Source organism: Catharus ustulatus, chromosome 4, assembly GCF_009819885.2.
Source record: "Catharus ustulatus isolate bCatUst1 chromosome 4, bCatUst1.pri.v2, whole genome shotgun sequence".
Classification (NCBI taxonomy): domain Eukaryota; kingdom Metazoa; phylum Chordata; class Aves; order Passeriformes; family Turdidae; genus Catharus; species Catharus ustulatus.
In genome coordinates this window covers 35,889,882-35,915,916 of record NC_046224.1, presented here as the reverse complement: position 1 = coordinate 35,915,916, position 26,035 = coordinate 35,889,882, and the positions used below count along the sequence as shown (strand labels likewise).

General features: G+C 36.8%; 1 protein-coding gene across 8 annotated transcripts in view; it reads left to right on the top strand.

Annotated features, from left to right (window-relative positions):
- CADPS2 (calcium dependent secretion activator 2) overlaps nucleotides 1-26,035 on the top strand; it is a 292,254-nt gene that overhangs the window by 108,801 nt on the left and 157,418 nt on the right. For all 8 annotated transcript variants that reach the window (XM_033057248.2, XM_033057245.2, XM_033057247.2 and 5 more), the window contains exons 4-6: nucleotides 9,328-9,408; nucleotides 10,975-11,211; nucleotides 16,751-16,872. In XM_033057248.2, the coding sequence (XP_032913139.1) occupies nucleotides 9,328-9,408; nucleotides 10,975-11,211; nucleotides 16,751-16,872 (440 nt within the window). The remainder of the gene's footprint in view (nucleotides 1-9,327; nucleotides 9,409-10,974; nucleotides 11,212-16,750; nucleotides 16,873-26,035) is intronic.

Sequence of the window (26,035 nt, the reverse complement as noted above, 5' to 3'; positions counted from 1 at the left end):
TGTGTGGATATTCATAATTTGGGGGTGGCAAAGTTGGAGTGGAAGGTATTTTCATAGTTAGCAACAAGTGAAGAGTTTGACCTTTACAGTGTAGAAGACAGCACTGTGATGAGTGTGAAAAGTCTGTCTTGATGGTATCCCTGAACTCCAATATGCAGATGTGGAAACCAAGATATAGTTGGATAAAAAATGTTTACAGTATGGCATTTTACGGATTTATTTTTCCTATTTCTATTCATTGAAAAAAAAAAAAAAAGATGCTTTGAATCCATGTCCTGGATTTATCTGAAGGATGTATTCTTGGTATTTATTGTGACTAAATCTGTAAATAGTAAGAGCCTGCCATTATTATCCTTCCTTCTGTCACAGCATAATGTGCTTTCCTTGTGTTTTCTTCCAGTCTAGCAGTGGTGGCCAAACATTATGGTTTCAACAAGTAAGAAGGGCAAACCTGGGATCTGTTGCATTGAAAATGCCAAGAGAAAGAGAGGCAGAAAATTAAATTGTTTGCAATGGCACTTCTGACCTGTACTAACATCTTTTTTCTCCTCTATAATCCCCTACTGATTCACTAATTTGAATTTGAATCCTAATGTGATTCTAATCACATCTAATTCTGCAGTTTAATGTTTATATTTTTTTTATTTAAAAATAGTGCTGCTCTAGACACCCAGTGGTCTGCCTCCTTAACACCCCATGACACTCTTTTCTGAAGAACAAACTCTGTTGTAAATATCCAAGTCCAAGTAGCAGAAATCTTATGGTACAATCTTGATGTTTGCAAAGGAGATTTTAAATAAAGGTTCCTTATTTTTTCCTTTTGGTTGGTCCCTAGGGAATTTAAGTGTTGTTTCTATCTGGTTCACTCTGTTTAGGAGAATTGTTGCATGTTTATTCAATATATTGTGTCCTGGAAAAGACAGTGTAAGGGAATTCTCTGACTTTACAGATGAGATAAAATGTTTTATCTACCCTAATGTTACTTGAGCTGCGGGGAACTCCGGGGGGATCTCACAAAACTGCATGTGACAAGATGTGATTTCATGTAGCTCTAATGTAGCTAAACTAAGGTGCAAATCAGAGGAGAAATAAACCATGTCTCCAGAAGATGCTGAACTAAGCACGGGCAATTACAACCCGAAAAGACAGTTTGTTTCCCTGTGGTGAAACCATTGGTTCTTTATACAATGGTACCATCATTTTCCTGCTGTATATAACCTTCTTATGCCCCTACATTCAGTAAGGGCATTAATCCTTCTCTGAAGGGATTAGGGGAGCTCAGTGAGGACTCAAGGGTGGCATTGAACATCGTGAACCAGCATCCTTTTGCAGAGAGACTGAAAGGGCTGAAACTCTTCAGTCTGCAGCTGAAAGGCTGTCAGGGAGGAGTATGGTTGAAGTTTACAAAGTTCTGAAGGCAGTGGATCAGGTGAATGTGTACCTTCACTCCATAAATACCACACCACCAGGAACTGGGACACTCAAGGACATTTCTAGGAGATTGAAAATGGAAGCAGTGCTTCTGTATATGACTTTTGGAGAACTTCCCAAACCTTTTGTCATGGGAAGTGATGAAGGCAGAGGTCCAAAACAGTTTGGACAAGTTGCTGGAGAGCAGGCCCATAATTTGATATTAATAGGATTTTTTCTGTGTGTGTACCTTATAACATGCCACACATTTCCTCACATTCCACAACCATCCTTAGAAATTTTTGCTTTGGAGAACAACCAGGCTTCAGCATTTTGCCCAAATAACCTCTTTTGCTGTCCCTGTCATACCCACAATTCTGGTATATGTGGAAAAAATTCAGGAGGAGTTTAATGTTGTCATTTTCTTTTTCATTTTTAGTTTTATTTGGGCTTTTTTCCCCCTTTCAGAACCTGCTGGTAGTAATGTCTAAGTATTGAAATTATACCAAGGCTAAGTAAAGAGTCTGTAATACTTACAGAAACACTAGCTAAAGACCATTAAGTGTCTAAGTTGTCTGATTTTTCTCTCCTTGTTGCCTAAACAGATGGCTGTGAATAAATAAATATTTAAAATATCTGTATCTAGGTCAGAGTATCTTTATCACTGAATGCCCACATTGCATAATTAACAGCTTCTATGAACCGAATCAAGCATCAGGTTTTATCTTTGCATTAAGTCAGAGTTGAAACTAGTAGCAGACTCAGTATGGAGATAGTGATTTTCTTTGTAAATATGAGGTCTTATCAGACTTTCTTCAAATGGTGTTATCCCAATAGTTAGGCAAAATAGTGATATGTGTGTGTTATTGAATTCGGTTTATTTTTTTACATGCTACTTGTCATGATTTTTTCAAGACAAGAAACTGATCTCAGGTCTTGGAATTTAGGTTATCAGAACACCAATATTCCTATTAAAAAAAGATATGTTTATATTAAAAACATTTTTATTTGGGCAATTGATGCAGAGCAATTATATGACTGTTTTGGAAAGGCTCATGCCTATAAATTAGTAAAAGTCTTGGTTTGGAAGCTCTAGTTTCTTTTCAACTCTCATAGACAATAATGGTGCTGGGATCTGTTCAAATCCAAACAGACCAACAAAAACCTCATTCTTAACAGTGCAAAGGCATTTGCATGACTTTTCCAAGCGTCCTGTTCACAAAACATCAGTTCAACTCTGTAGATCAAAATATGCAATAAAATATTGAAGATGGCATTTGAATTTGGTCTAGAGTAAATTTTGAACTGTTAATTTATGTTTTAGTTTTCTTCAGTAATTGTAATATTAAGTAGAGGATTCATGTCACATGACTTTTGGGACACACACTAAAGGTTAAGATTGTCTGGCAAGGTTAATTGAGTTCACTGTTAATAAAAGGTTGTTCACAAATAGTTTCTCTGAAAGGTTAATGGCAGACAAGTTGGAAAGATTATTAATAGGGAAGCAGTCATTGGCTGAAGTTGCATTGTACAGCTGCCATCATGGTATGAAATACTCTTTCTTGATAGAGGTGTCTTCATTAATACGTGGTGTATATTTAATTCTTCAAATGTCTTGCCTTTTACAGTATTGACAATGTACAGTGAAAGTTTGATCTATGTACATGTACTGAATGGAGTGGATTTATGTTAGCTCTTCGCACTGTGTACATTTTGACTAGCTATTGTATGTACTTCCTTTCCTGTTTATTCTCAAGTGTTATTTTAGGTTTTACTGGGGATTTTGGTATTGGAAGTCCCTGAATAAAATGAATAATGAGAGACATTTTAACCACTGCATATATATATATATTTTTTTTTTTTTTTTATTTTTTTTTTTTTTTTCCCAGACTTGATTGTAAGGAAAGGCCATATCAAATTCTCAGCTTTGATTATCGTGGCAACTGCTTTAGGGTCCATTCAGTGGTTGAAGAAAAAAAATTCTGTATTTTAAAATTGTATAATTTTCAGTGTTGATTTTTGGCAAATTTAAATGATTTTTAAAATTAATTTAATTAATATAATCATGACTAGATTTTGGGTTGCTTTTAATATTTTTATGACAACCATATTTTATAAATCAGTATATTGTAAGTTTAATTGAGTACAAGCAATTAGTATAAGTGATATCTTACAAATCAATATTGGAATCAAATAAACAGGTTCAGGACTTTATAAAAATATCTCGGAGAAAAAAAAATATCTCACTATCTCAGATTGTACATTATGCTTTTGATTTTTTTAAGTAGTACCAAGCTTGTAAAAAATTCCTCAGTGAGGTCCTATATCTCGTGTACACATTGAAGGTACTCAGGCACAGTCTTTGAAAATATTGATTTGATTGGATTTTATATTTCATTCAGCTCAAACCAGTATAGAGTATTTGACTGTTGACTGGCCTTGCTCTTTACCTGCATTATTTCATTTATTTAACAATATTGACACACTACAGAGAGTGATACGCTAATTGCTTTCTCTGTTCATCTAAAGACCTTCCATCCTAATTTCAATATTTATATGATTATAAAACTGCTGCTACTCTTACCCCCAAAATATATTGGTAAAAAATTAGCAGTCAGTAAGACTTTTGACTAAAACTAATTTTAGCAGATATTTGAACTTTTTGTGGGCACTGTGTTGCCAGAAAACTGAGTGATCAGCTTGGCTAGTTGTCTGAGAGGCAATCTTGTGCTCTCCTTGAGCAAAATCAATACAAAAAGCCTGTGAGTCCTGATGGTGCATTGGGAGAAGTTGTTTGAACACCTAATGTGGGTTTGGGACCTATGCAGCTTTTATAAGTCTACTTGCTGCAGGCAAATTGAAAGTAAAAATGGTTTCAGTGGTTGCTGAGTTTTGTCATAAAATGTGCTGAAAACATGTGTACTGCATTCTACAAGAGAAATAATTTTAAAAGTGATGCCTTTTCTCCCTCTTTATTTCAGCTGTACTTATTTTTTCTCTCTTGACATCCTTTCTCATATGTTTCACTTGCTTTTTAATTGCACATATTCTAAAACAAAATTCACCTTATATTTGCCAAAACTACTGATTTTTTGGGAATTTGTGTATGTTGACTGGGAAAAGGAGTGAGTTTGGAAGAGCAGGATATAGGAAATGAGTTTTGAAAATTTGTGGTTTGCAGAGTTCTGTGAGAAATCCTCAGGATTTCACTACCACAGTCTGGGTCATCTGTCAGCATAGCCATTTGCACGATACGTGATAGAGATTTTACAGCATGCAGAGAATAAGAGAGTTCCAAAATATCATTTTATTGATCTCTTTTATGAATCTTAATTAATCCTCTGTATAATCTGTGGACAAGGAAGAGAAAATATCTTAAAAGCTAAATGGCACAACCTCCTCTGAAATAGAGGAGTGATGACATTTTCTTTACTTTTACAGCTGTGTCTTTCTTGCTGTGAAACAGGAGGCAGGAGGTTTATCAAAAGATCCAGCAGTAGCTTAAGCAAGCTCCACACATCCTGCCCTTTAATTAAATCTGGTTTTTACCTCTTGTGTGATGTGGAAGCAATTTACTTCCATCACAGCCTTATCCTTCAGAAGTTAAGTCCTGTTGAATTCATGCTGAAAAGTGATTGCAGTCATGAACTGGATATGGCTGCCGTGTTTTGGCCTGACTTGAAATTTGTTGATTCTTCCACTTTCCCATATTTAATTACTAATCTTGGTTCACAAACTTGGGAAATTTCAGGAATCGCCGCAGGCTGTGTTGTTCAGTGCATGTGACTCCTTAGCACTGCAGACACCTTTTTTCTTTCCCAGTCTGCTCCTTTCAGGCAACTCCGCCTGTGTGAAGATAAGCACAGGAACAAATCCTGCGGGCCTGAGAGGCACCAGGTCTATCTGAAGCTAAACTCCCTTTTTTTAGAGTCAGAGATAGCAAGGACAGTGATCTGAAAACTGCCAGTATTTGTATCTACTACACCCATTACCTGCCTGCTGCTTTCTTGATTGACAACCAAAGTTGAGCGCTGGGACTTGCCTGTACTCTTCCAGCCAAGCTCCTGGATGCCACTAATTGCTTCCAGAAAACCATTTTTGTTCATTACTGTATTATCTCGACAATTTAGATCCAAGTCCTTTATTCCATGTTGAAAGTTTTTAACTTGGCTGTCTGGCAGTAGTCAGGGAGGGACCCCGCAGGTTACCTCACAGGGGCACCTGCAAACAACCTTTCAGCTCAGCAGGGCTCAGACTTGGTTATGTGCTACAAAAGGTAGCTATGAAGGAAAAACAAGCATTGCTGTCACAAAGAATGAAAAAATACTTTGGATTCCATGATGCAGAAAGAGCAAGTACTTAGATATGTGTACCATCGTTTTAGTCATTAAATGTAGAGAAATTTATAACGCTATGGGCATATTATATGCAGTTTCATGTTGATGTTACTGTGAATTAGAAAGCTGCAGGGAAGCTAACTCAGCAGTAATAAAATAGTCATAATGAGGAACTGTCAGCTTGAGCATTGTGAAGGTAAAGAACAGTAACTTTCAGTAGTTCTGATGTTCACATCTATGCACAAACTGGTCTCATTTTTTGGGCATAGGGTATCTGATTTCATTTGTGTGTAGAGTAATGCAGGTGTGTGCTGGGGAATTTAGCACAGCACCTCCTGGCAGCATTACTACCTTTTTTACCTTAGATTGCACATTAACCAGATTTTTTTCTACTGTACCATTTTTATTTTGGATCAAAATGTAATGTTACATTACAGTCTTGTAAGTAATTTTAAAAGAGAAGAAAATATTTGAATGGGAATGACAAAGTATGCCATCTTTTTCTGACCTGTTAAAATATAGAAACATTCATTTATTTAGATGTATTTCTGCTCTGTGCTGTTCAGGCATACAAATAAAGCAATAATTTGTCAAGTAAGATAGCATGATGTTTCTGAATAGTAATTTTTAACTCTGATAAGTTTATAGTCTTTCTAAAGTGACCAGATAAACTGAGGAACATTGACTTCATGCAGATTCAAGGCAGAGGGCAGCACGACCTAAAGATGTGTCTGAATGCAGTTTGGTTTAGCCTCTGGTAGTGGCTGTTTGTAGCTTGACTACTGCAAAAGTGATTTTTCAAAGGTTCATAATGTGACCAGAGTTGAGCTGATTTTCACAGCTGGGATCTTTAAAGCAAGATACTGTTTGAACTCTTTGACAAGATGGCCCCCACTAAGATTTTCAAAACTAGGTTACATATTCATTAGCGTATTATTTTTTAATGGAAAAATAGCTAAACATCAGTCCTTAAGGGAAAATATATTATTTCTTCAAATGAGTTCCAAAACCATGACATTTCTCTAGAAATAATTTTTAAATCTCATTAATCTTTATTTTAAAGATCACAATAATTGTGAATTTTAAAATCGAAATATTTTTTCATTATTTATTTTGAGAACTTGGGTTTAAATTAAGAGAGGATAAAACTATGAGATGTGTTTGCCCACATATACATGTCTGCTACAGGTGCTAACACCAAATGTCAATTTTTGCTTTTAATGTCTTTTAAAGTTTAAAACACTTGAAAAATGTAAATACATAACTCAGACAAAGAGCTGTGGTCACACTAGAACAGTAAAAGAGCATTTTAGAAATACATCAAAGAACTTTCTACATTTTCATATATACTGTATTCTAGCCATATTAATGTATTGACCAATAAAAAATTGTCTTGATCTGCTAAGGGGTCTAACCACCCCAAACTGTCTGGCATCTGTTACTTACCACTCTTCAGAAGGCAATGCTTTCTTACTCTCTGGAGAGTTTGAAAAAAAAGCTAAGATTTTCGGTTCTTTTTTTACCTTGTTCAGAAGTGAAGTTACTGTTTATATTCTATTTCTGCAAAATTGTATTTGCTTTGTGATGAGAAAAAAGAAAAAAAAATATAGGAACTGATCTTACAATACATAGATCCATTAATTTAATGTACTGTGGGGATAAAGTTGCAGACACTTTCTGGGAGAGACATCTGATTTTTTTATGGATCACAGCAATATATGTATACACTTTTGACTTTCATCAGTGGGAGAATAATTGTTTATGGTTTCTTAGCCAAAAAAAGAAAAGCAAAATTGTTTTTCATATTGGACAGGCTTTCATACTGAGAAAACAAAAATAATTACAAAAGTAGGTGGTTATAATACAAAGAAAAATAGAAATATTCTCAGTGACAAATTCAATAAGCAGTCTCTTCATTTGAGAAATGGAAGAAAACTAACTTGGGAATTTTTTTGAATACTATAACTGTATTGTGAAAACATTTTTTTTAATGTAGAACAGTCCTGCCATTTGTGCTCACAGTCAAGTTAGGAGGAGATTTATTGACAGACTTAGTGGGAGAACCTTTCCAGTCTGGCACATTGTCCACCTTCTACTCTCTGATATAAACTTGAGCCTTTTTTGGGGATGCCACCAGGTTTTTGTTCTCATTCTTTCTGGTAGGCTGGCTCAGTTTCTGCAAGGATCTTGTAAAATGCCAGATTGCACAGGTGGCAGATTCCATGTTCTGTTATCACTTCTGTACTAGCACTGAAACACTTTTCATCCTGTTTCTAAATATGGTCAGATTTGCATTAAACACATTGCTTTAATTGACCTGTAAGCACTGGATAGTGCATTTTTAATTTTTATTTGTTTGTTGTTGGTTTTTTTTGATTTTTGATTTTTAATCGGAATGGTAATATTCATGAATGCTTTGGTTTAAGAAGCATTGGATTTAGCTGAGGAGCATTGTAAAGGACGTGGTGTTACATATTTGGCATGATGTACTCAAAGTAGCAGTCTTAGTGAAGAAACCGCTGAAAAAACTTAGTTTATTGTAATGAATAATTTGCCAAACTAACTGTAGGTTCATTAGCTGGAGATCTGATTTTGTTAAAGAACCGGTTTTTGCCAGTTTGCATGACTTATCATTTTAAGTTTTCTTTTAGTCAAGAGCAATTCAGATATCCTTAAACCTTAGCTATATACTAAATGCACTAGAGTTGTTTCAACAGGTCACAATCTGTGTTTAGCCCTAGGGACATATAGAACCCTCTATAGCAACTCTATCTTTGTCCTTGTTTGGCAATTATTCAGGTAAGATGGCAAGATGTGGCTGATTTTTTCCAGATGTGTCACTCTTTTTTCCCCTTAGCCAGCTCTGCAGGTCCATGCATTGAGCTGAAGCCTCCCTTCACCTCCCCTCCCCTTCACTGCCCTTAAAAAGTAAACAGGTGAAAACTGGGTTGGGGAGTCTCATTCCTGTTGAGACCCTGCTGTTCTGTTGAGCTGAAGAGATGTATTCTCCCCTTTGCTTCCCTGATAAAGTCAGATGTTTAGTCCTGACTATTCTGTAGCTATGAAAATATTGGAAGTTCACAAATTGGATATGCCTTAATGTGAACAGTTGGGCAATACTGGGAGAAGAGAGCTTTGTGAGTGAAATTAATAGCATTCTTAGAAGGCACAGTCACACAGTTTTCTTCCTTGTACCTATACATGCCTATACAGGAACTCGTGGCACACAAGAACAAATTTCCTTGAAAATATTTCTAAGCCAATCTGTCATTACAGTCTTCTGATTCATAGAGAAATGATTTTAACTTCTATTTTTATAAAGAAATAATACATCTTCTATATAGCCTGAGTATTAAAAATGCAAGGGAGCACTGTTGTCCTTCAGAAACCTGACTGCTCTGACTATATGGTGGCCATTATATTTCTTTCATCTTGATGAGCCTCAAAGCTGTATTTGCTGAGTGTTTCACTGATTTTAAGATGAAAATTTATTTCTCTTATTCTTTAGCTACATGGATTGCTATAAAGCTAAAATATAGCATGTTTCTCACAGTGGATTTATTTTTGTTCCCTATCCAAGCTGGATAATGGAGATGAGCAAGCAGCCCAGATAAGACGTGAACTAGATGGACGGCTACAACTGGCAGATCAAATGGCAAGGGTAAGTTGCTTTCTTGTACCAAGAACACATTTTCATTTGAGATTGAGTGGGATGATCCATAATGTGTGTTTCCTGTTTCTGATTCTAAAATTGAGCAGAAGATTGTTTGAAAACAATCTGGCAGGTGCATTTCTTTCTGCTCTGAGGAATGTCTGACAGCTGGGGTAGGGAGAAAGCAAAACCTGGTTTTGGAAAGACATATCCTGTGTGATCCAACATTTCCTTCAACAGCAAGTCCAATTTTCCTCATTTTTTACATTGGATGGAAAAAGCATCTTAACCAGAGTAAAGATCTTTTAACAACACAATAACAGTCTGTTTTATTTATCTTTTGTGTGGGCATATTATTATTTGAATGATACTCACAGGATATAGAACAGTTTAAAAACACTACTAAGGGTTCAGGGTTTTTTGCTAGACAACCCTGTGCCTTGGCCTGTGTTTTTAGTCTCTAACTACAAATTACTTGTTTTTATTTTTAAGGTTATTTTAATAGCTAATTTACTGGCTCTGTCAGGCTGTGATGAGCCAGACCACACAACTTGCTGCAGGAATTTTTGGTCACAGTCAACTTGCTTAGTCTTTATTATTGAAACAAAATCAAAGGTTTTAATATAAAACATTTTATGATAGACCTTATAATACATAATGAAAAAATTGTCTGGTTTAGGAGCAAGGTGCCTGTCTTCAGAGAATATATTGAGATTGGTGTTTGTTTCTCATTTAAACGTAAAACATATATTGTAGTATAATTTTCATTTTTGTTTAATCTTGAATAACACTGTCCTAAGCATCCAGTATTCAATATTTGGAGAAACTGTGCATAAAATTGCTTTGTATGAGTTCATATATGCATTAAATGTGTACATATGTTTCTTCTTTGTGTTTGTTGTTATAAACACCATATTTAAATAGTATTGCCTAATGTCTACAGGGAAAAAAAAAAGTTAAAAAAAAAGTTATCTCTATTTTTTAAGAGAGAAATTATTATGTAAAATAAACCAGTGCATAGTAAGTAAACATTACTTTCAAAATGAATGACCCATTATTAAAAATAAATGTAAACATTTATAGAAATTTCTTCTCATGGTTTTAGTTTTTTATGTTTATATTAGAAGCATGAATGTGACTGATTTCTTTTTGGTAGCATGGGAAATAGATGAAGTAGCAGAACTACTAGTGGACAGGTCATTTTATAAATGTCAGTTTATAAATTATTAAAGTTATCATTAAAGATGTATTATTAATTATTATGTTTAAAACACCTGTAAGTAGAAATACCTAATGTGTGGTTCTTCAACTGGGGTTTATGGTTAAATGATATGGGGAAATGTGCAGGGTTCCATTATTACTTTATTTCTTCTTTCCAAGATTAGCTGTGCTGTATTTATGAGTCAGGATTAGCCCCCTGATTACTGTTTTGAAGACATAAAAATAGATACACACTGAAATTATGAATTGTATTTTTCTTCATTGTCTCAACTGAAAGCAAGTCAGTAAATTAAAATTATCTATAACGTGGGAATTTTTTTTTTCCACCCTAACTTTTAAAATATATTTTCCAAGGAAAGAAAATTTCCAAAATTTGTAACAAGGGAAATGGAGAACATGTACATAGAAGAGTTGCGGTCTTCAGTGAATTTGCTGATGGCAAATTTGGAAAGTCTGCCAGTGTCTAAAGGTGGGCCAGAATTCAAACTGCAGAAGTTAAAACGATCACAGAATTCTGCATTCTTGGACATAGGAGATGAAAATGAAGTTCAGCTGTCAAAGTCTGATGTGGTTCTCTCCTTCACATTAGAGGTAATCACAAATTTCACAGAAAACTTGACAGTTTAAATTGCTAGAATATCTGCCTTGATACTCTTTTGTTATTAGTCTTTTCTTGGTAATTTTAAAATGTTATGTTAAGGAAACAAGTTATTCTTTGTATCTTTGGTAATTAGGATTTAGAATACAGCTGTATGATGCGTTTTCCTCTTCCAGCAGGAGTTGCACTTGGGCCCACACAGTAGTGTGGGAAGTTTAATCTCCCACACAAATGTAACTTTAAATGAATTCCAGTTCATGAAATAGCTAAGTATAATTTTAAATGTTATAAAGAAGCACTGTTATTATCAGGAATGCATTCATAGAATTTTGTAAACAAATGGAATTTTCTCTCTAGAAGCATATACAGAAAACACAGTGATTTTTCTTTACTGGTGACCATAGCAGTTTTTTATAAATTTCTGCATTTTCCTCAAGACTCTCTCTTGTATTTTCTGAGATTATGCAAGAAGTCTGACCTGTAGGGACACAGTCCTTATCTGTATAGATCTTTTAAGAGGAAGTCACAAATACATTAGGTTATTTAAACAATTCTGATGACAGAACAGAATCATAGAATGGTTTGGGTTGGAAGGGACCTTAAAGATCATCTGGTTCCATCACCCCTGCCATGGGCACCTTCCACTAGGCAGGATTGATTAAAGCCTCCTTCAGCCTGACCTCATAACTCAGGTCCAATTCTGCAAATGTGTATACCAAGAAATGATTATCTTATTTTCAATAGTAGTAAAATCAGAATATTACCACAGTGTGCATTGTGTATTTGTTGGTCAGAAGGTGCCACACTCTGTTATGCATTTGAAGTAGCAGCAGGTAATGTAACACAATAAATATTTCCATTGTTAAAGCATGCAAAAGAAATAAAAATTGTTTATCTTTTAAATATTTTTTCTCAAGTGAAATGAGCGTCTGTTTTTTTTATGTGTTGATCATTTAGATAATTTTTTCTATTTCATCATTAAAGATACAGAATAAAAAACATCAAATATGGACAATAAAGAAGTTTTCTTTGTATAAAAGAGAAATTACTTATCCCACTACATGCAATTTTAATATTACTAACTAATAATGTAAAAACCCAACAATCAGCTTTCAAACAATAGTAAGATCCATCATTCTGTATGCCAAAAATTTTTAGTTCATCAAACATGTAGAACTGCAGTGCAGTCCTTAGTGTTGCCGTATAGGAGAAGATGAAGTATTTTTAACTCTTGTGCTGAATCCTGTGTGCCTCCATCACGTGTGCCATTTCTGCCTCAAGGGGAATACCAAGTCTGGAATGGTCCATAAATAGCATTTACAAGGGTAGTTCCGAATAATCTAAAAAGTACCAAAAAAGTTTGACTATAATGTTTCTGTACTTCAAGAAAGTGTACTTGGTGATAGATGTAAGAGGAAGAATAGCCTTCTCTGCCCCTCTAGAGAGAACTATCATGTACTAGAAATGATGTGATATTTAGGGGAAAAGCACAGAAAAAGTTTGAAACGATCATGAAATTAAAAATTAGAGGAGATATAATTTCTGGTAAATTTATAGCAGCTTTGCTTTGTTTATAGCCCTTCCGCTATTCCACCAGGTACGTGAACTATTAGGTCTGGTGAGCTAATTGTTTTTCTCCCCCCCATTAGCAGTAAAGAGGTTTGCTACAAGATAACTAATCTACAGTTTATCCCGTGCAAGGCAAAGAATTAAAGTATCACAGTAATTTCACGATTACAAACTGCACCGTTTTGACTAAAATTTTGCTCCCACACCAGAAATGCGGCTTACACTCAGGAGCGGCTAATATGTGAATAATTTTCTGATATTTCCAATCCCGGAAGTACAAACCGAGGTGCCGAGTCGAGCACCTGCCAGTAAAAGCCGGCATTTCGCGATTGTTACAAATTGGTTGTTCTGTTGCGCTGTGGGTGGAGCCAGGCTCCATGCCAACAGCGCGGGGGGGAAGGAGAGGGGGAAGGCAAGGGACTCCCTCCTGGTGGCTCCGCGGCTCGGGGGGAGGCAGGGGGCTGCTGTCCCCACCTGCTGCCGCCGCGGGAACAGGAGGGCTCCGTGCCCCCCTACCACCACGGCGCAGTGCCAGGCCAGGGCGAGCGATCCCAGTGGCGGCGGCGGCTGGCCCTGAGCGGCCCTGCTGAGCGGCAGCGCCAAGCTGGGCCACCTGGCTCCATCGGCAGCCCCGAGCCCTCACGGCCCGAGCCAAGCCAGTAAACCCGGCCATCCCGCGATTCTGTTACTATTTGGCAACTTTGTTGCACACGAGTCCTCCCTGCAAACTACAGAGCGGCTTATAATTGGGTGCGGCTTGTGTATGGACAAAGAACGAAATGTTTGCCACTACCCGGAGATGCGGCTTGTAGTCAGTGCGGCTTGTAATTGTGAAATTACTGTACTGTACATGTGATAGTTTTAAGTAGGGCAGATTTTCATTTTAGACATGATAGTAACCACATAAGTTGACTCTCTTGCTAAACAGTATGTGCATATTTTGCTCTTGGGAAGCAAAATCTCAGAAGATACACAGGCAGTAAGAAACAGTTGAATTGATATTAATGAAGACTGAAATATGGCAGATGTAATCTTTTTCTATGCAAATGGCCAAATGAGAGATGTTGATTGCATTTCAAAGAAGATAGAGTACAATAAATTCATGAATACAAGCCGCACTGAGTATAAGCCGCATCTCTGGGTGTTGGCAAATATTTCGGTTTTTGTCCATAAATAAGCCACACCAGAATATAAGCCGCTCTGTCGTTCGCAGCGAGGACCCGCTTGCAATTACTAACAGAACCGTGGGAGGGCGGGGTTTACTGGCTGAGCTAAGGCTGTGCAGGCTCGGCCCGCTAGGGGCTGCCGACGGGGCCAGGTGGCCCAGCCCGGTGCTGCTGCTTGGGACCACCCGCCACTGCCACTGGGCTCGGGGCCACCCGCCGCTGCCACTGGGCTCAGTCACCCCGGGTCGGCGCTGCCCCGCGGTGACAGGCAGGGACGGAGCTTCCCCTGCTCCTACGGCAGTGGCAGTGGGCACGGACAAAACACCCCGCCTCCTCCCCGAGCCGCGGCAATGGCGGCGCAGGGCCCCCGTCGGCTCCCCGAGCCGCGGCAATGGCAGCACACCCCCCCACCCGTCCTCCCCTGGGCTGCGGCAGAGGAGGGAAGAAGCGAGCTCTCCCGCCTCTCTCCCCACCCCCCGTGCTGCCTGCAGGGAGCCAGGGCAACACAGTAACACTGTAACAATTGTGAAATGCCGGCTTTTACTGGCAGGTGCTTGGCTCGGCGCTCTGGCTGGCACGTCTGGGGTTGTAAATGTCAGAAAATTATTCACATATTAGCCGCCCCCGACTATTAGCCGCACTTCCGGGTTTCCACCAAAATTTTTGTCAAATTGCTGCGGCTTGTATTCGTGAAATTACTGTACTTCCTTTTTTGGAATTGTGAGGTTGAATGTACACAATTTCACATGTCTTGAACATAAAAACTTATCTATGTCACATCTTGTGTGGGGACTCAGTTGCAGGGTAACCAGCAGAATCCCTGTTAAGGGTTGCTGAACTAGGACATGAATGAATAGGAAATCTGTATCATGTAGGACTGAGTGGAAGAACCTCAAAATTTCTAGATGGGGTTAAAGTGGCCAAGGTTCTTGCTATAACTGTGCATTGTTATTATAAATAATAGAACTTGCTAGTAATATTAACAGTGTTCTAGTGGGAATGGACCTTACTGACTAAGGTCAGAGACCTTCCTGAGCATCACTGCAAGCAACAGCCACTACTTTTACAAGTTTAATATTTCCTTAAATATCCTGTTTGTAGAAATTTAGGAAAAAAAAATAGAAACATAGTAGTAGGAGAAGATTTATCTATATTCTTCAGCTGTTAGACAGTTTTGAAAATAGACAAGCATTTAGGAAGCTGTTTATCAGCTAATGAGTTAATGCATCCACTAGTGACAGGTTCCTTTGGAAGGAATGAAATGCAAGTTTTTTCCAGTGCTGGAATCCAGAATTGTTAACTAAGAAAAATGTACTGTGCAATTACGTTGGAAACTCAGGATAAGAAGTATCAACATAAAAATGAGTAAACATGAAGTCAATATTCAGTAAGGCCATTATATATTTGGTGTGTAGAAAGACCTTATAGGCAGTATTACCTAAAAGGATTTTCAGTCCTGTTTAACTACTTGAATTCCTGAACAATAGATGGAAAAGAGGGATGACTTGACCAGTCTCCCTGAATTGCTGTTATTATTTATAAACCATAATAGGCAGTACTGATAATTTGTAGGTAATATAAATATTGTTTAAATTACCAGTGACTGTCGTCTCAGTGTAGTATTTACAAACTAGCAATTTTTCAAGACATGCAACTATTACTAACGTTCTGGGAATTTTAAAGTACAGAGGATTTTATAGCTGGGAGTGAATTCTGGTTTAATTTACTTGAATTGGAACAAAGTGGCACATGTGCAAAGAAAGTTAATAGCAACACAGTTTAGTAGTTGCTTGCTGACCTAAGAAACCAAATGCCTCTAATGAGACCAAAAGTAGTTATTACTTCTGACACCTTTAAAACAAATTAAACAAATGTTTGTTTACATGTAACATTCAGTTGAGGGCAACTTCTTTTGATAGAGTACATTTTTCCCAGTTTCTTTGCATGGGCCCAAATGGAACTGGCAAGAAAAGTAGCTTTTCCAAAGAAAGCAGGGGAACCTGACTGTCTTCTCAAGTCTTCTGAATTAAAAACATCTGAAATGCAAAAATTCCAATAAGTTCACACTGTGACAAGATTTTCAAAAGGCGGAGAGGCATTTAAAGTAGAGCTGCATTTGGCTTTTCTGAGCTAGTGTAGAGTAGTCTAGAGGAGGTGAAAATTTATAGGATCTGCCAAGCTCATAATTTCCCTGGTGAGTAAAACTTGCATGGCACAGCTGGTAGTGGTGGCTTTTACTGTTTCTCTACTCCCTCTTCCCCATATGCATACTGAACCTGACTGCAAGTACTGCACTGGGAGAAGGAAAAGATGTGCGTAGTGGGGAAAAAATTACAGGAGCTGATGCCAGTGCTGTGATCTGCCTCTTGCTCAGCAAAATGCCAAATGCCTTCTGAGGCTGGAGGGTTGCAACTTCCAGAGACACAGCACCATAATTTAGCTTTCTAGATATGATCAATGTACTTACTTGTTTACCATCAGACTTAGTAACCTATTTGTTCTATAGATTTTCACTCAGATGACTTATTAAAAGATACAGTTTTTCATGTATAAAAGTTTAGAATTATATTTTGACATTAGTCTCAAATTGCACTATTGGCGTTTAAATTATGATTGGAGTGAGTTTTTGTTCACTTGTCCAAGTAGAAAGATTTGAGTGAGTGAACTTCGGGATTTTGGGGATATTTCCTTTTTTTTTTTTTTTTTGTTTTATTAAATATCTGTGGAGCTTAGTGCTGCGGTAATTGTGCTGTGTAATATTTTCTGAAGGATAAACTATTTGCTTTCTTTTCCTCAGATTGTTATAATGGAGGTACAAGGTTTAAAGTCAGTTGCTCCCAATCGGATTGTTTACTGCACCATGGAAGTGGAAGGGGGTGAAAAGCTTCAGACAGACCAAGCAGAAGCTTCCAGGCCACAGTAAGCTACTCTATCCTTGCTGAATCAGTACCTCTTTTCTGTCATGGGAGAACTTGTCTGATTTTATTTACAGTTTTTACAATTAGCTTAGTGTTAGTTATGTGATTTTTTTTCCTGAGTAGGTATCTCGATTTCTTTCCGAGAAGTTAAAATACAAATAATACTTAGAGTGAAGTAAGTACAAAGTGTGGATGCTGTCCAAATGGAAGTTGTTGAATGTACGGTTGAGGAAAAGAACTAGAGACTGCATCCTCCAAAAATACAAACCTCTTGATAGATGTTAGCCTGAGGTGATTTTTTACGTTGTAGGTTAATGTGCAGGTGGCCTTGTGGAGTGTAACTTGTACAATTGGAGGGAAATCAATACTCAGTAATCAATCTTGACAAAGCTTGCTCACCTGCTGAGCCTATTTCATTTTAAATTATAGCATCCACTTCTTTCAATTAATTTTTGATGGAGGCAGTCAGAAAACTTACTTGGAGGGGGATAGCATCATGCCGTCTGTGGTTGAACCCGTTAGTGTAGCAGAGTAAGAAATTAAATTGGTTGATTTTTTTGACCTACACACTGTCTTCAGACACTTTTCACTCTGTTAAAATGTCATTTGGAATCTTTTGTAGATAACTTTCCAGACAGTATGTTGGGGTTTTACTGGCACCATAGTGTGCCATGTGAAACACAATTTAAAAATTGCAGTCGTTAGAATATCTGATAAAATATCTAAGGAATTGGGCCAGTAGTTTCTATTCCATTCAGACCACAAGGACAGAATTTTTTAGGCAAAATTCGAAGCACAATTTTATCTGTCTCTTCTGCAGTTGGGAGTAGAAGGAGATCTAATTTGGTGGACTTTCCTTTAGCTGTGGCAACTTTCCTTGGCAAATAAACCAGCAGCATATTCAAACAGCTTTGCAGAACACTACGTATGTGGGACAAGATGTAAAATTCATTTGTCACAGTCCCTGGCTGTGTTCCTTCTCCAGGGTATTGAAATACTTATTCTTATAATTTCCATGTACTATGTGAGGGTGGGGGGAACCTTCCAAAAAGGAATGACACACAGATATACACATTGAAGCAAGATCATAAGTGGGTATTCAACATCATCTGCTTATTTTTGACCTTTTGGGGTGGTTTCTGGTGGTTCAGGGTCCCATGAGACCCTCTAGACTTTTCCATGGAGGGCACATCCTCAAAATGTCCTTTGTTTTACAGTTGTTCTCATATTGTTCTCTACAACACATACCTGCAGCTTTTACCTGCTGACAAAGCCAAGGTTCTTGTTTCTTCTGATGGTGTATTGCCCTTTTTTCTCACCCTTGAACTTGTTGGGGTCTGTTTTAAACACATGGTTAACCCCTGATATCATTGGTATGAGTCTTTAAATCACCTAGAATACACAAGTTTTTAAATTTTGGACTTATCTTCCTTTTAGTCTGTGGATATTAAGGGTTTTGTTTTCTCAAGCTGTTTCCAGATATGGTGAGCAAAATATGATAGGGATGGTTCACAATCAGTTCATGGCTTACAAATTTCATTCTGCAGGTTAAGGTAAAGGTTGTAAAATCAATCAGAAGTATATAGACGCATCAAATAAGAAACACCAAGAGATTAATTGATTTTCTTACTTGTAAAAATGGGAGCTTTGTGAAAAGGAAGTTCCAGAAAAGATGGAATCAATGCAAGAACAACCGAAGTGTTTCTAGGAAAAGGTGTAATGTTAGGACCTGCTCCAAGCTTGTAAACTGATTTAATGAACTTCAAGCTCAAAAGGTACGAGTCGATTGAGTATGGGAGAAAGTTTATGAGCTATTACATCTAAGTGGTGGTGTACAAACCAAAGTAATTTGTTTGGAAAAAATTGTGCCTTTTTAGAAGATGAATTTTTGGGAAATGCCCCGAACTGTAGTCTGGAAGCACAGGAATGGGAGTTACTGGTGCTGTTAACCTGCTGTCCTGTAAAACAGTGTAACTTAAAGGGGAAAGGATTATAGAACTCTGAATAGTATCTAGTTCTTGTGCTCCTCTGAGTTGTGCTCTTTTCCATTTCTGGCAAGAGTGATTAGGAGACATTGGCATGTGGTATGATTATGAGTATTTAGAGGCACAGCTTCTGAGCACAGATAGAGACTTCTTTTGAGGCAATGAGGGAGGATATTAAATTAGACAAGCATGAAATTAGCAAATTAGGAGCAAACAATTAGAAGATGGAGGAAGCTGCCTATGAAAAGGGACATGCTTTCTGCCACAGTTTAGTTTTTCTGTTAGAGCCAAATCAGGTTTTCTTGGCAGTAGCAATATTGCTTTTATTGATTGGTGGTGGAGGCAACTAAGAGGGCTTAGCAGAATTTAATCAGAAATTATGCTGGTGGAAGAGCACTGGTGGGCAAGCACAGCCAGACCATCTCTTTCCTGATACAGAAAAAACAGCTGTCAGATGCCTGAGGCTACTGCCTGTTTGCTTTGCCTGCTGCTGGAGCTGGCTTCTTACTGGTATAATTTTTGATGCTGCCTTTCTGATATGAAGGAAAAGTATCAGTCAGGCTGGAGGAGATCATAACTTCACGTTTTGTGTAGGATGTGCAGCTAGAAAAAGGGTACCAGAGCTCTCATGCTAAGCATAGAATGAGACAGTGATGAAAAGTGAATGATTACCACCAGCCTGCTGTGGGAGACTGCTGGCAGGAGCTCCAAATCATGTGCTTGTCACACACATTTTTCTGTACTCAGTTTATCATTTTGAGCTGGTAGCTACATTTGTGAAAAAAAAAATCAAAACAAACAAAACCCACCAAAGGTATAAAGAATTACTTATGGCCATTTTTTTCATCTGTGAAACATCAGTATATGCAGCGCAATGATACTACTCAGTCAGAAAATTCAAAAGCTCTGATAGTGAAAAGGAGAAAATAAGATACTTTGATTGTTTCAAAATGCCACTGCAAGCCAATGTGATCTTAGAGAAGAGATTAATGGAAACATGAGTCAAGTGCACACTTAATTCACCATTTATGCACTATTCCAAAATGCTGAATATTTTCTCTAGTATTTTTATATATGTATATAAGTATTCCTCTAAATCCCTGACTGCCGCCTTAAGAGTGATATGAAAACTAGAAACGATAATAGTTCTTAAAGAGAAAATGCCTGATTAGAGTCCCTAGAAGGAGAGCATAGTTTTCGTCAGTAATAAATATTGTCTTGTTTGTTATTGCATTTAACCCCTGCTTTCTCTCTCTTTGAATAATAACTTTGTGAGTTTATGTTTGAGTGCATATATGTGTAACTAATATAATAAAGTAACTAATGCTCATTCTAAAATACAAATGCAGTTTTACTGAGTTTATGTCTTGGACAGTTTTACAAACAGATCAGCTACACAGCTTCATATGCAAGCTCTATCAAATTTTTATAACTGCCTGTGAAATATTTCTTCATTCCTTCTCACCGTTTCCTGCCTTTTAGCCCTGCTGAAAATCCCTCCAAGGTAGCCTGTGACCTTTTCTACCAGAGATCAGTCAGCAGAGCCCTCAGAGGGCCCTTTTAGTTGTGAAGCTTTGCATAACTTTGTTGCTGTGATGCCACAGGGGGTCATCTGCAGAAATCTAGTGCTAATTTCATTTTTCAAACATCACTGAAGTGACCTTGTCTTTAGTCTTGTGGAGAATGGTATCCACATTTGTTTCTTATCCTTGATTGTTATTCATTCTGAATATTAAATAATGTGATTTCTTGAAATTGTCCTGTTCTAGGTATGCAAAATCATGCCTAAAAAGTGAGAACATATTTAGTTCTACACATGACATTTTCCTGTCACATACTTATACAATAGGAAAATAGCAGATCTTGATGACGAGAAAACTTTGATAGAGACAGGATATTCTTCATGCGAACAAGACAAATAATATGATCGTATTTTACTGCCAGTGATTGTAGAATCTTATTAAAAGGGCTATTATATGTTAGAAGTATGTGAAGAATTCATGATTAAATCTGACTAGAGGAGGCAGGGATCCTCGGTCAGTACTGCACAAATTAAGTAAATGCTGCTCACATTATTTTTATGCCATATTATACCATCATTAATTCCATAAAGTATTTGAAGTATGATAACTTCTGCACATATTAACTAAAGATTGCGTAGAAAAACTTCCATAGATGAGTTTAAAAAAAAAATAGAAAAAGGCCTAATTTCTAAAATTTAAAGCTTTTTTAAGTTACATGTTTGCACATAAAAAATAGTAATTTTTTAATATGATGTTTTGAGGATGTAGCCTAAGACAACATTTCTGAAGGGAAAAATGATAAATAACATTTATAATATTTGACAATCATGTTCCAAACATCAGAAAGTTTTCTTTCTTCATCTTCATTGTAGTCCTTGCAACTGTATAATTTTTTATTTTTGATTAAGGGAAACAAGGGGACAGTAACACTTCAAGCTGTCACCCAACTTGTGGTTGATAATACAGATATACAGCTTGTAAGGAAAGGGAAAACACACCTACTCCCCTTTTCCCACATGCTACTGCTCTCTGTCTGATACATCTGCATAAATGAAGGTTTTTTCATTCAGTGATACTTTAATTATACTGTTCATTTTCTGCAGCCATGCCTCATATTGTTTTCATGTGTAGGAATTCATGTTCTTGCTTTTGCACAAGAGAAAATGTAGAATGAAAAAGTTGTATTTTCCTCATATTGCCTTGATTCTGAAATAGAAAATGAGAGAATATACATAAGAAGAAAGGCAGGACAGAAACACAAAGTTTGATTGATCAGAGAGGCAGTAATCAAACTCCTCCTTTGCAAGCAAGCTGATTAACTCTCCTTACAGTGTGGGGATTTTCCACTTCTTTGTCTGGGTGCCTTTTTTGTTGAAATGATTTTATTTGTACATGGGATTTTTTATGTGGGACTATTAAGTGCATTTTCATCTAACTGTGCTTAGCTTGCTGTTCATATGCTTCCTATTGTATCTTCTGAGGATAAATTCTCTTTAGGATTTAACTTCTTGATCAGGATTTTTTATTTTCACCTTTTCTTTTGACTGTTTATTGCCTGAATGGTTTTTACTTGCAGCTAGGTGCAGCAAAATCCTGTGTTCATCTCACAGATCCACTACAAAGTAGTTCATCCTACTTTTGGCATAGAGTTATTTTCTTGAAGTCATAAATACATTTTAGGCAACATTTACAAAAGCAAGGTTGTATATTAGAGAACTTCTGTGTTTTTAGTAAGATCATTTCACAGACTAAAGCTTGAGAGACATAATTATGCTCATGGATACAATGCTGAAAACTTGGTAAAGATGAGCATGATCCTTTGATAATATTTTGGAATTTGCGGGGGACAAGTGGGAATAATGACAGGAAACAAAGTATGTCTGCTTTCATAAATTCAGCTTGACTGAGTTGTATAATGATTGTTATAATTCTCTCTAAGATTCATCTTTATATCTCTAAAGGATAAATTCCATCATTGTGTTCATCTTGTCATATGTCAGTATGTGTTTCTTGTTTGGAGCAATTCACAAAATAGGGTAGAAGAAACAAAACATTGGAATACCATGTATGTTTGCTATCCAGCTGTTAAGAGTGAAAAAAAGAAATTAACAGTAGGAGATTATCCAATGTTTTCTTGGTTCTGCAAAGGAAGTTATGAAGAAAAAGTGTACACATTTATACCAGTGTGTCTTCTGGATTAATGATGGAAGAGTTCCACAAAAGAAATATGGATTCAGCTGAAAATGCACTTGATAATTTTATTCACTTGGTGCCTTGGTTCTGTGATGTCACTGATTACTATTTTATATTCTAGAAGAAATTTTTCGTCTCTCTTATTGCAGAGAAATATGAATTATATACAGAAGCTATATTAAAAGACATTTGAAACTCCACTGGAAAAAAACCTGAGCAACCTAATTTTATCTGTTCTTGCTCTACACAGGGTTTGAACTAGGTGACCTCCAGAGGTTCCTCTCAATCTAAACTTTATGGTGATTCTATTATTAACTCCCAAAATATTCTAAGTCTATTTATCTAATGGGCTTGTGAAAGCCACTACTGTTAGAGGGGAATATTCTGTTTTCAAATAAAGAAGTGTCGTGTGGAAGAAATTGGGATGAAAGGAGATAATTGAGGTTGGTTGTATCCCTGGCTCTATTTGGATAGTTAACAATAAGCATAATCCTTATGTCACCAATGCATATATTAGGGCATAAAAAATATATAATACGTATAGCATACAGAGAGAGTATTAACTCTCCTCATCTAGAGACACTGCTGGAAAGAAGAGATGTGTACCTGTCTTCTTTTAAAATGTAATATTATGTTACATGTCTCTTACAAGACTGATACCAGTTTTATTTCACTGTGCATTTTGGAAATCTTTGGGTTTGAAGATTCAAGTCCCACCCATTCTTTTCACTATAACAATCAGAGCTTGGAGGAAGACTGTTGACACACTGCTTAATTCACAAGTTGTATCTGTTTCCATTGTCATTCCCACCTCATCCACAACAGATGCCACTAATATTGTGCAGACAGATTAAAGCTTTCTATAACATTGCTAAAGCATATGCAGTTGTGTGATCCAGCTTAAAACTAGAAAGCCTTTGGCTATGAATAGCATGGTGAAGCCAAAGCTAATTAAATCTTGCTTATAAACAAAATGGTTTTGATCAGGCTAAGCCTTATTCTGATATATCTACCTGGTCTCTGGCTGGGTCTAACTGAAGGCAAAGGCAACCTCTAAAGATCATCTAGAGGATTGTGGTCTGTCAGAGAAAAGGGTGGGGTTGAGAAGGATTACCTCAAATTTTACCTCCCATCTCCTCCTGGAATACTTAAGTAGAGTGAATCTGAAATTTGTATTTCAGGGTGGTCTGCACCTGTCTTATCAAGTTTAATTAATGTTTGTGGGCAATAGTTGACATAAAAACAATTCTTTGGATTCTTCTTAAATTTTGATATGACCTAAATGTCTGATTTTATATTTTAAAAATATCTTATTCTTGTTTCCTGATTTGAAAAGACCTTTCAAAAATTTGCTTATATGTCTTGTAAGCAGTATGACACAGCTGCATTCAAATTCATTGCTAAACATTTTAGATACAGTGTTTGAATTGGAACACATTTTACAGCCCAATTTAATTTAGGGTTGTTGTTTCGGGTAAAGAAAAATCTTGAGAAAAAGGATTTGAAAGAAAGAAGTTCCTGCTTTTGAGTCCTGTTCAGGCTAAGAATACTTTATACATGTCAAATGCTCATGACATTCAGAAAACTGTTTTTCACCTCTCTATGGGCAGACTCTTCTTTGCTGTCACTGTGTTAGTCTGTGCATTGATCCTCAGAGGTGTCGAGAGGTCTGGTACTTTTAGAATATAGAATAGTACAGCAAACAGATGAAGAAAATATATTTGTAGATCCTACATCATTTAAAGTGTGATTCTACCTGTTAATGTGCCTATTTGAAAGCAATACCAATGGATTGAGAGTAGGAGGATAGCAAAAACAAAGGCAGGGTTGTGTGGACAGCTGATAAGAGCAGTACGAGTCAGCAGTAAAAGGAGTTTCAGATTAAAACATAGCAACTGGTCTTTTTCCAACTGGAATACTGACATTTTCTAATTTGATTCCTGGCTCTTTCCTGACAGACTCTGCAGGCTCAGGTAGGTCAGCCTAGTTTGTGATTGTTTTCCTACATCTTATACTGACATGACAGCATCTACCTGCTTCATCAAAGTGAGTTTATAAACGTTTCTAAAACATTTGAAGGTTTAAAGTGTCACAGAATACAATGAAACATGGAGGAAACAGGAGTTGAAAACTTTTAATAGTGTTATGATGGATTCATAATTATCTTTCTCAAGGAAAAAAAGTGAGATAAATATGCATATAGAAATTTCAAGAGCATAAATCACTATGTCTTGCCCTTGTGCCCATCACCCTTCTCTAGGTGAGTTTGAACCTTGGTGGGAAACAGGAGGTGATGCCTCTCATGAATTGTTCACTTAATATGTATGAGTGGTTGCCAGCACCTGGCAGTGTGCCATTCTAGACACATACCCATGAAAATTTTCACCCTGGCTTGTCTTAGTTGCCTGTGTTAAAATAGAGATGGAGAAGCAAGACTAACAATTTATTCATACTGTTTTATGTTTATAATGACAATACTTGTCATAATAGCACTCTGTACTGTTAGAGTGCACTTTTCTTCTTTTCAGTGTAGGAAGCCTAAATGAGTGTTTTTACTTAGTTGCTTATTATGCACTGAACCCCTCTTCTGGTTTGCCTTTCTGGTTTCTATTAGATACTTTTTTGTTTGAAAGAAAAACTAGTCACACTTTCGTTGTGATTTTTTTACAAATGATTTTTCATATATTAATATTTTATATGCTTAAAAATAAATACATGATTGCACATAGATCATTATTAACTCTCAGATAAACAGTAATTTTGAGCTCTGTTAATTCCTTTATCCAAAACAGTTGTTATTTTACCAAAAGTAAATCCTGGGAAAAAAGTCTGCATATTAACAGATTATTCTTTTTTCCTTTCATATTAATCTAGTTGTATAAAGGAGCTTTACAGATTAGCATATCTGTCAAAACAATGTGTCCTTGCTGTTGCTGAAATAACAATTTGGAGCTTTCTTTTACTTGAGAAAAAGGTTCCAAGAAGGGATTCCCAGTGTTTTGTAACAATCACCCTAAAACCCCTTAATATTGCTGCTGAATCCATAGAAAAAGAAAAAATTACCCAAACATTTACTTCCTTTTTGAGTGACTACACCAGATAGCGACTCAACAATGCATTAATTAAATTAAATTAATGAACTTAAGTGATGGGCTGCCTAGTGTGTGCAGCTGTAGATGCTGAACACACATTTTCTGGAAAGGAAGTGCTGAAGAGATGGTTTGTTAGTCTGCATTTCAAACCATTAGTGTGCCAGGTCAAAAGTTCCCATATAGACAGAAATAAACGATAAATGGTAAAAGACAGTAGTGTAGACTCCACTTAGGTGGAATCAAAGGTGTCCTTTAAAAGTAATTGGGTGACTTTCCATGCTTATACCAAGACTTACCTTTTTGCTGTACTTTCCCTTCCTCCTGTCATTCACATAGAACAATTTATTTTTCTCCTATCTGCATTTTGTAGC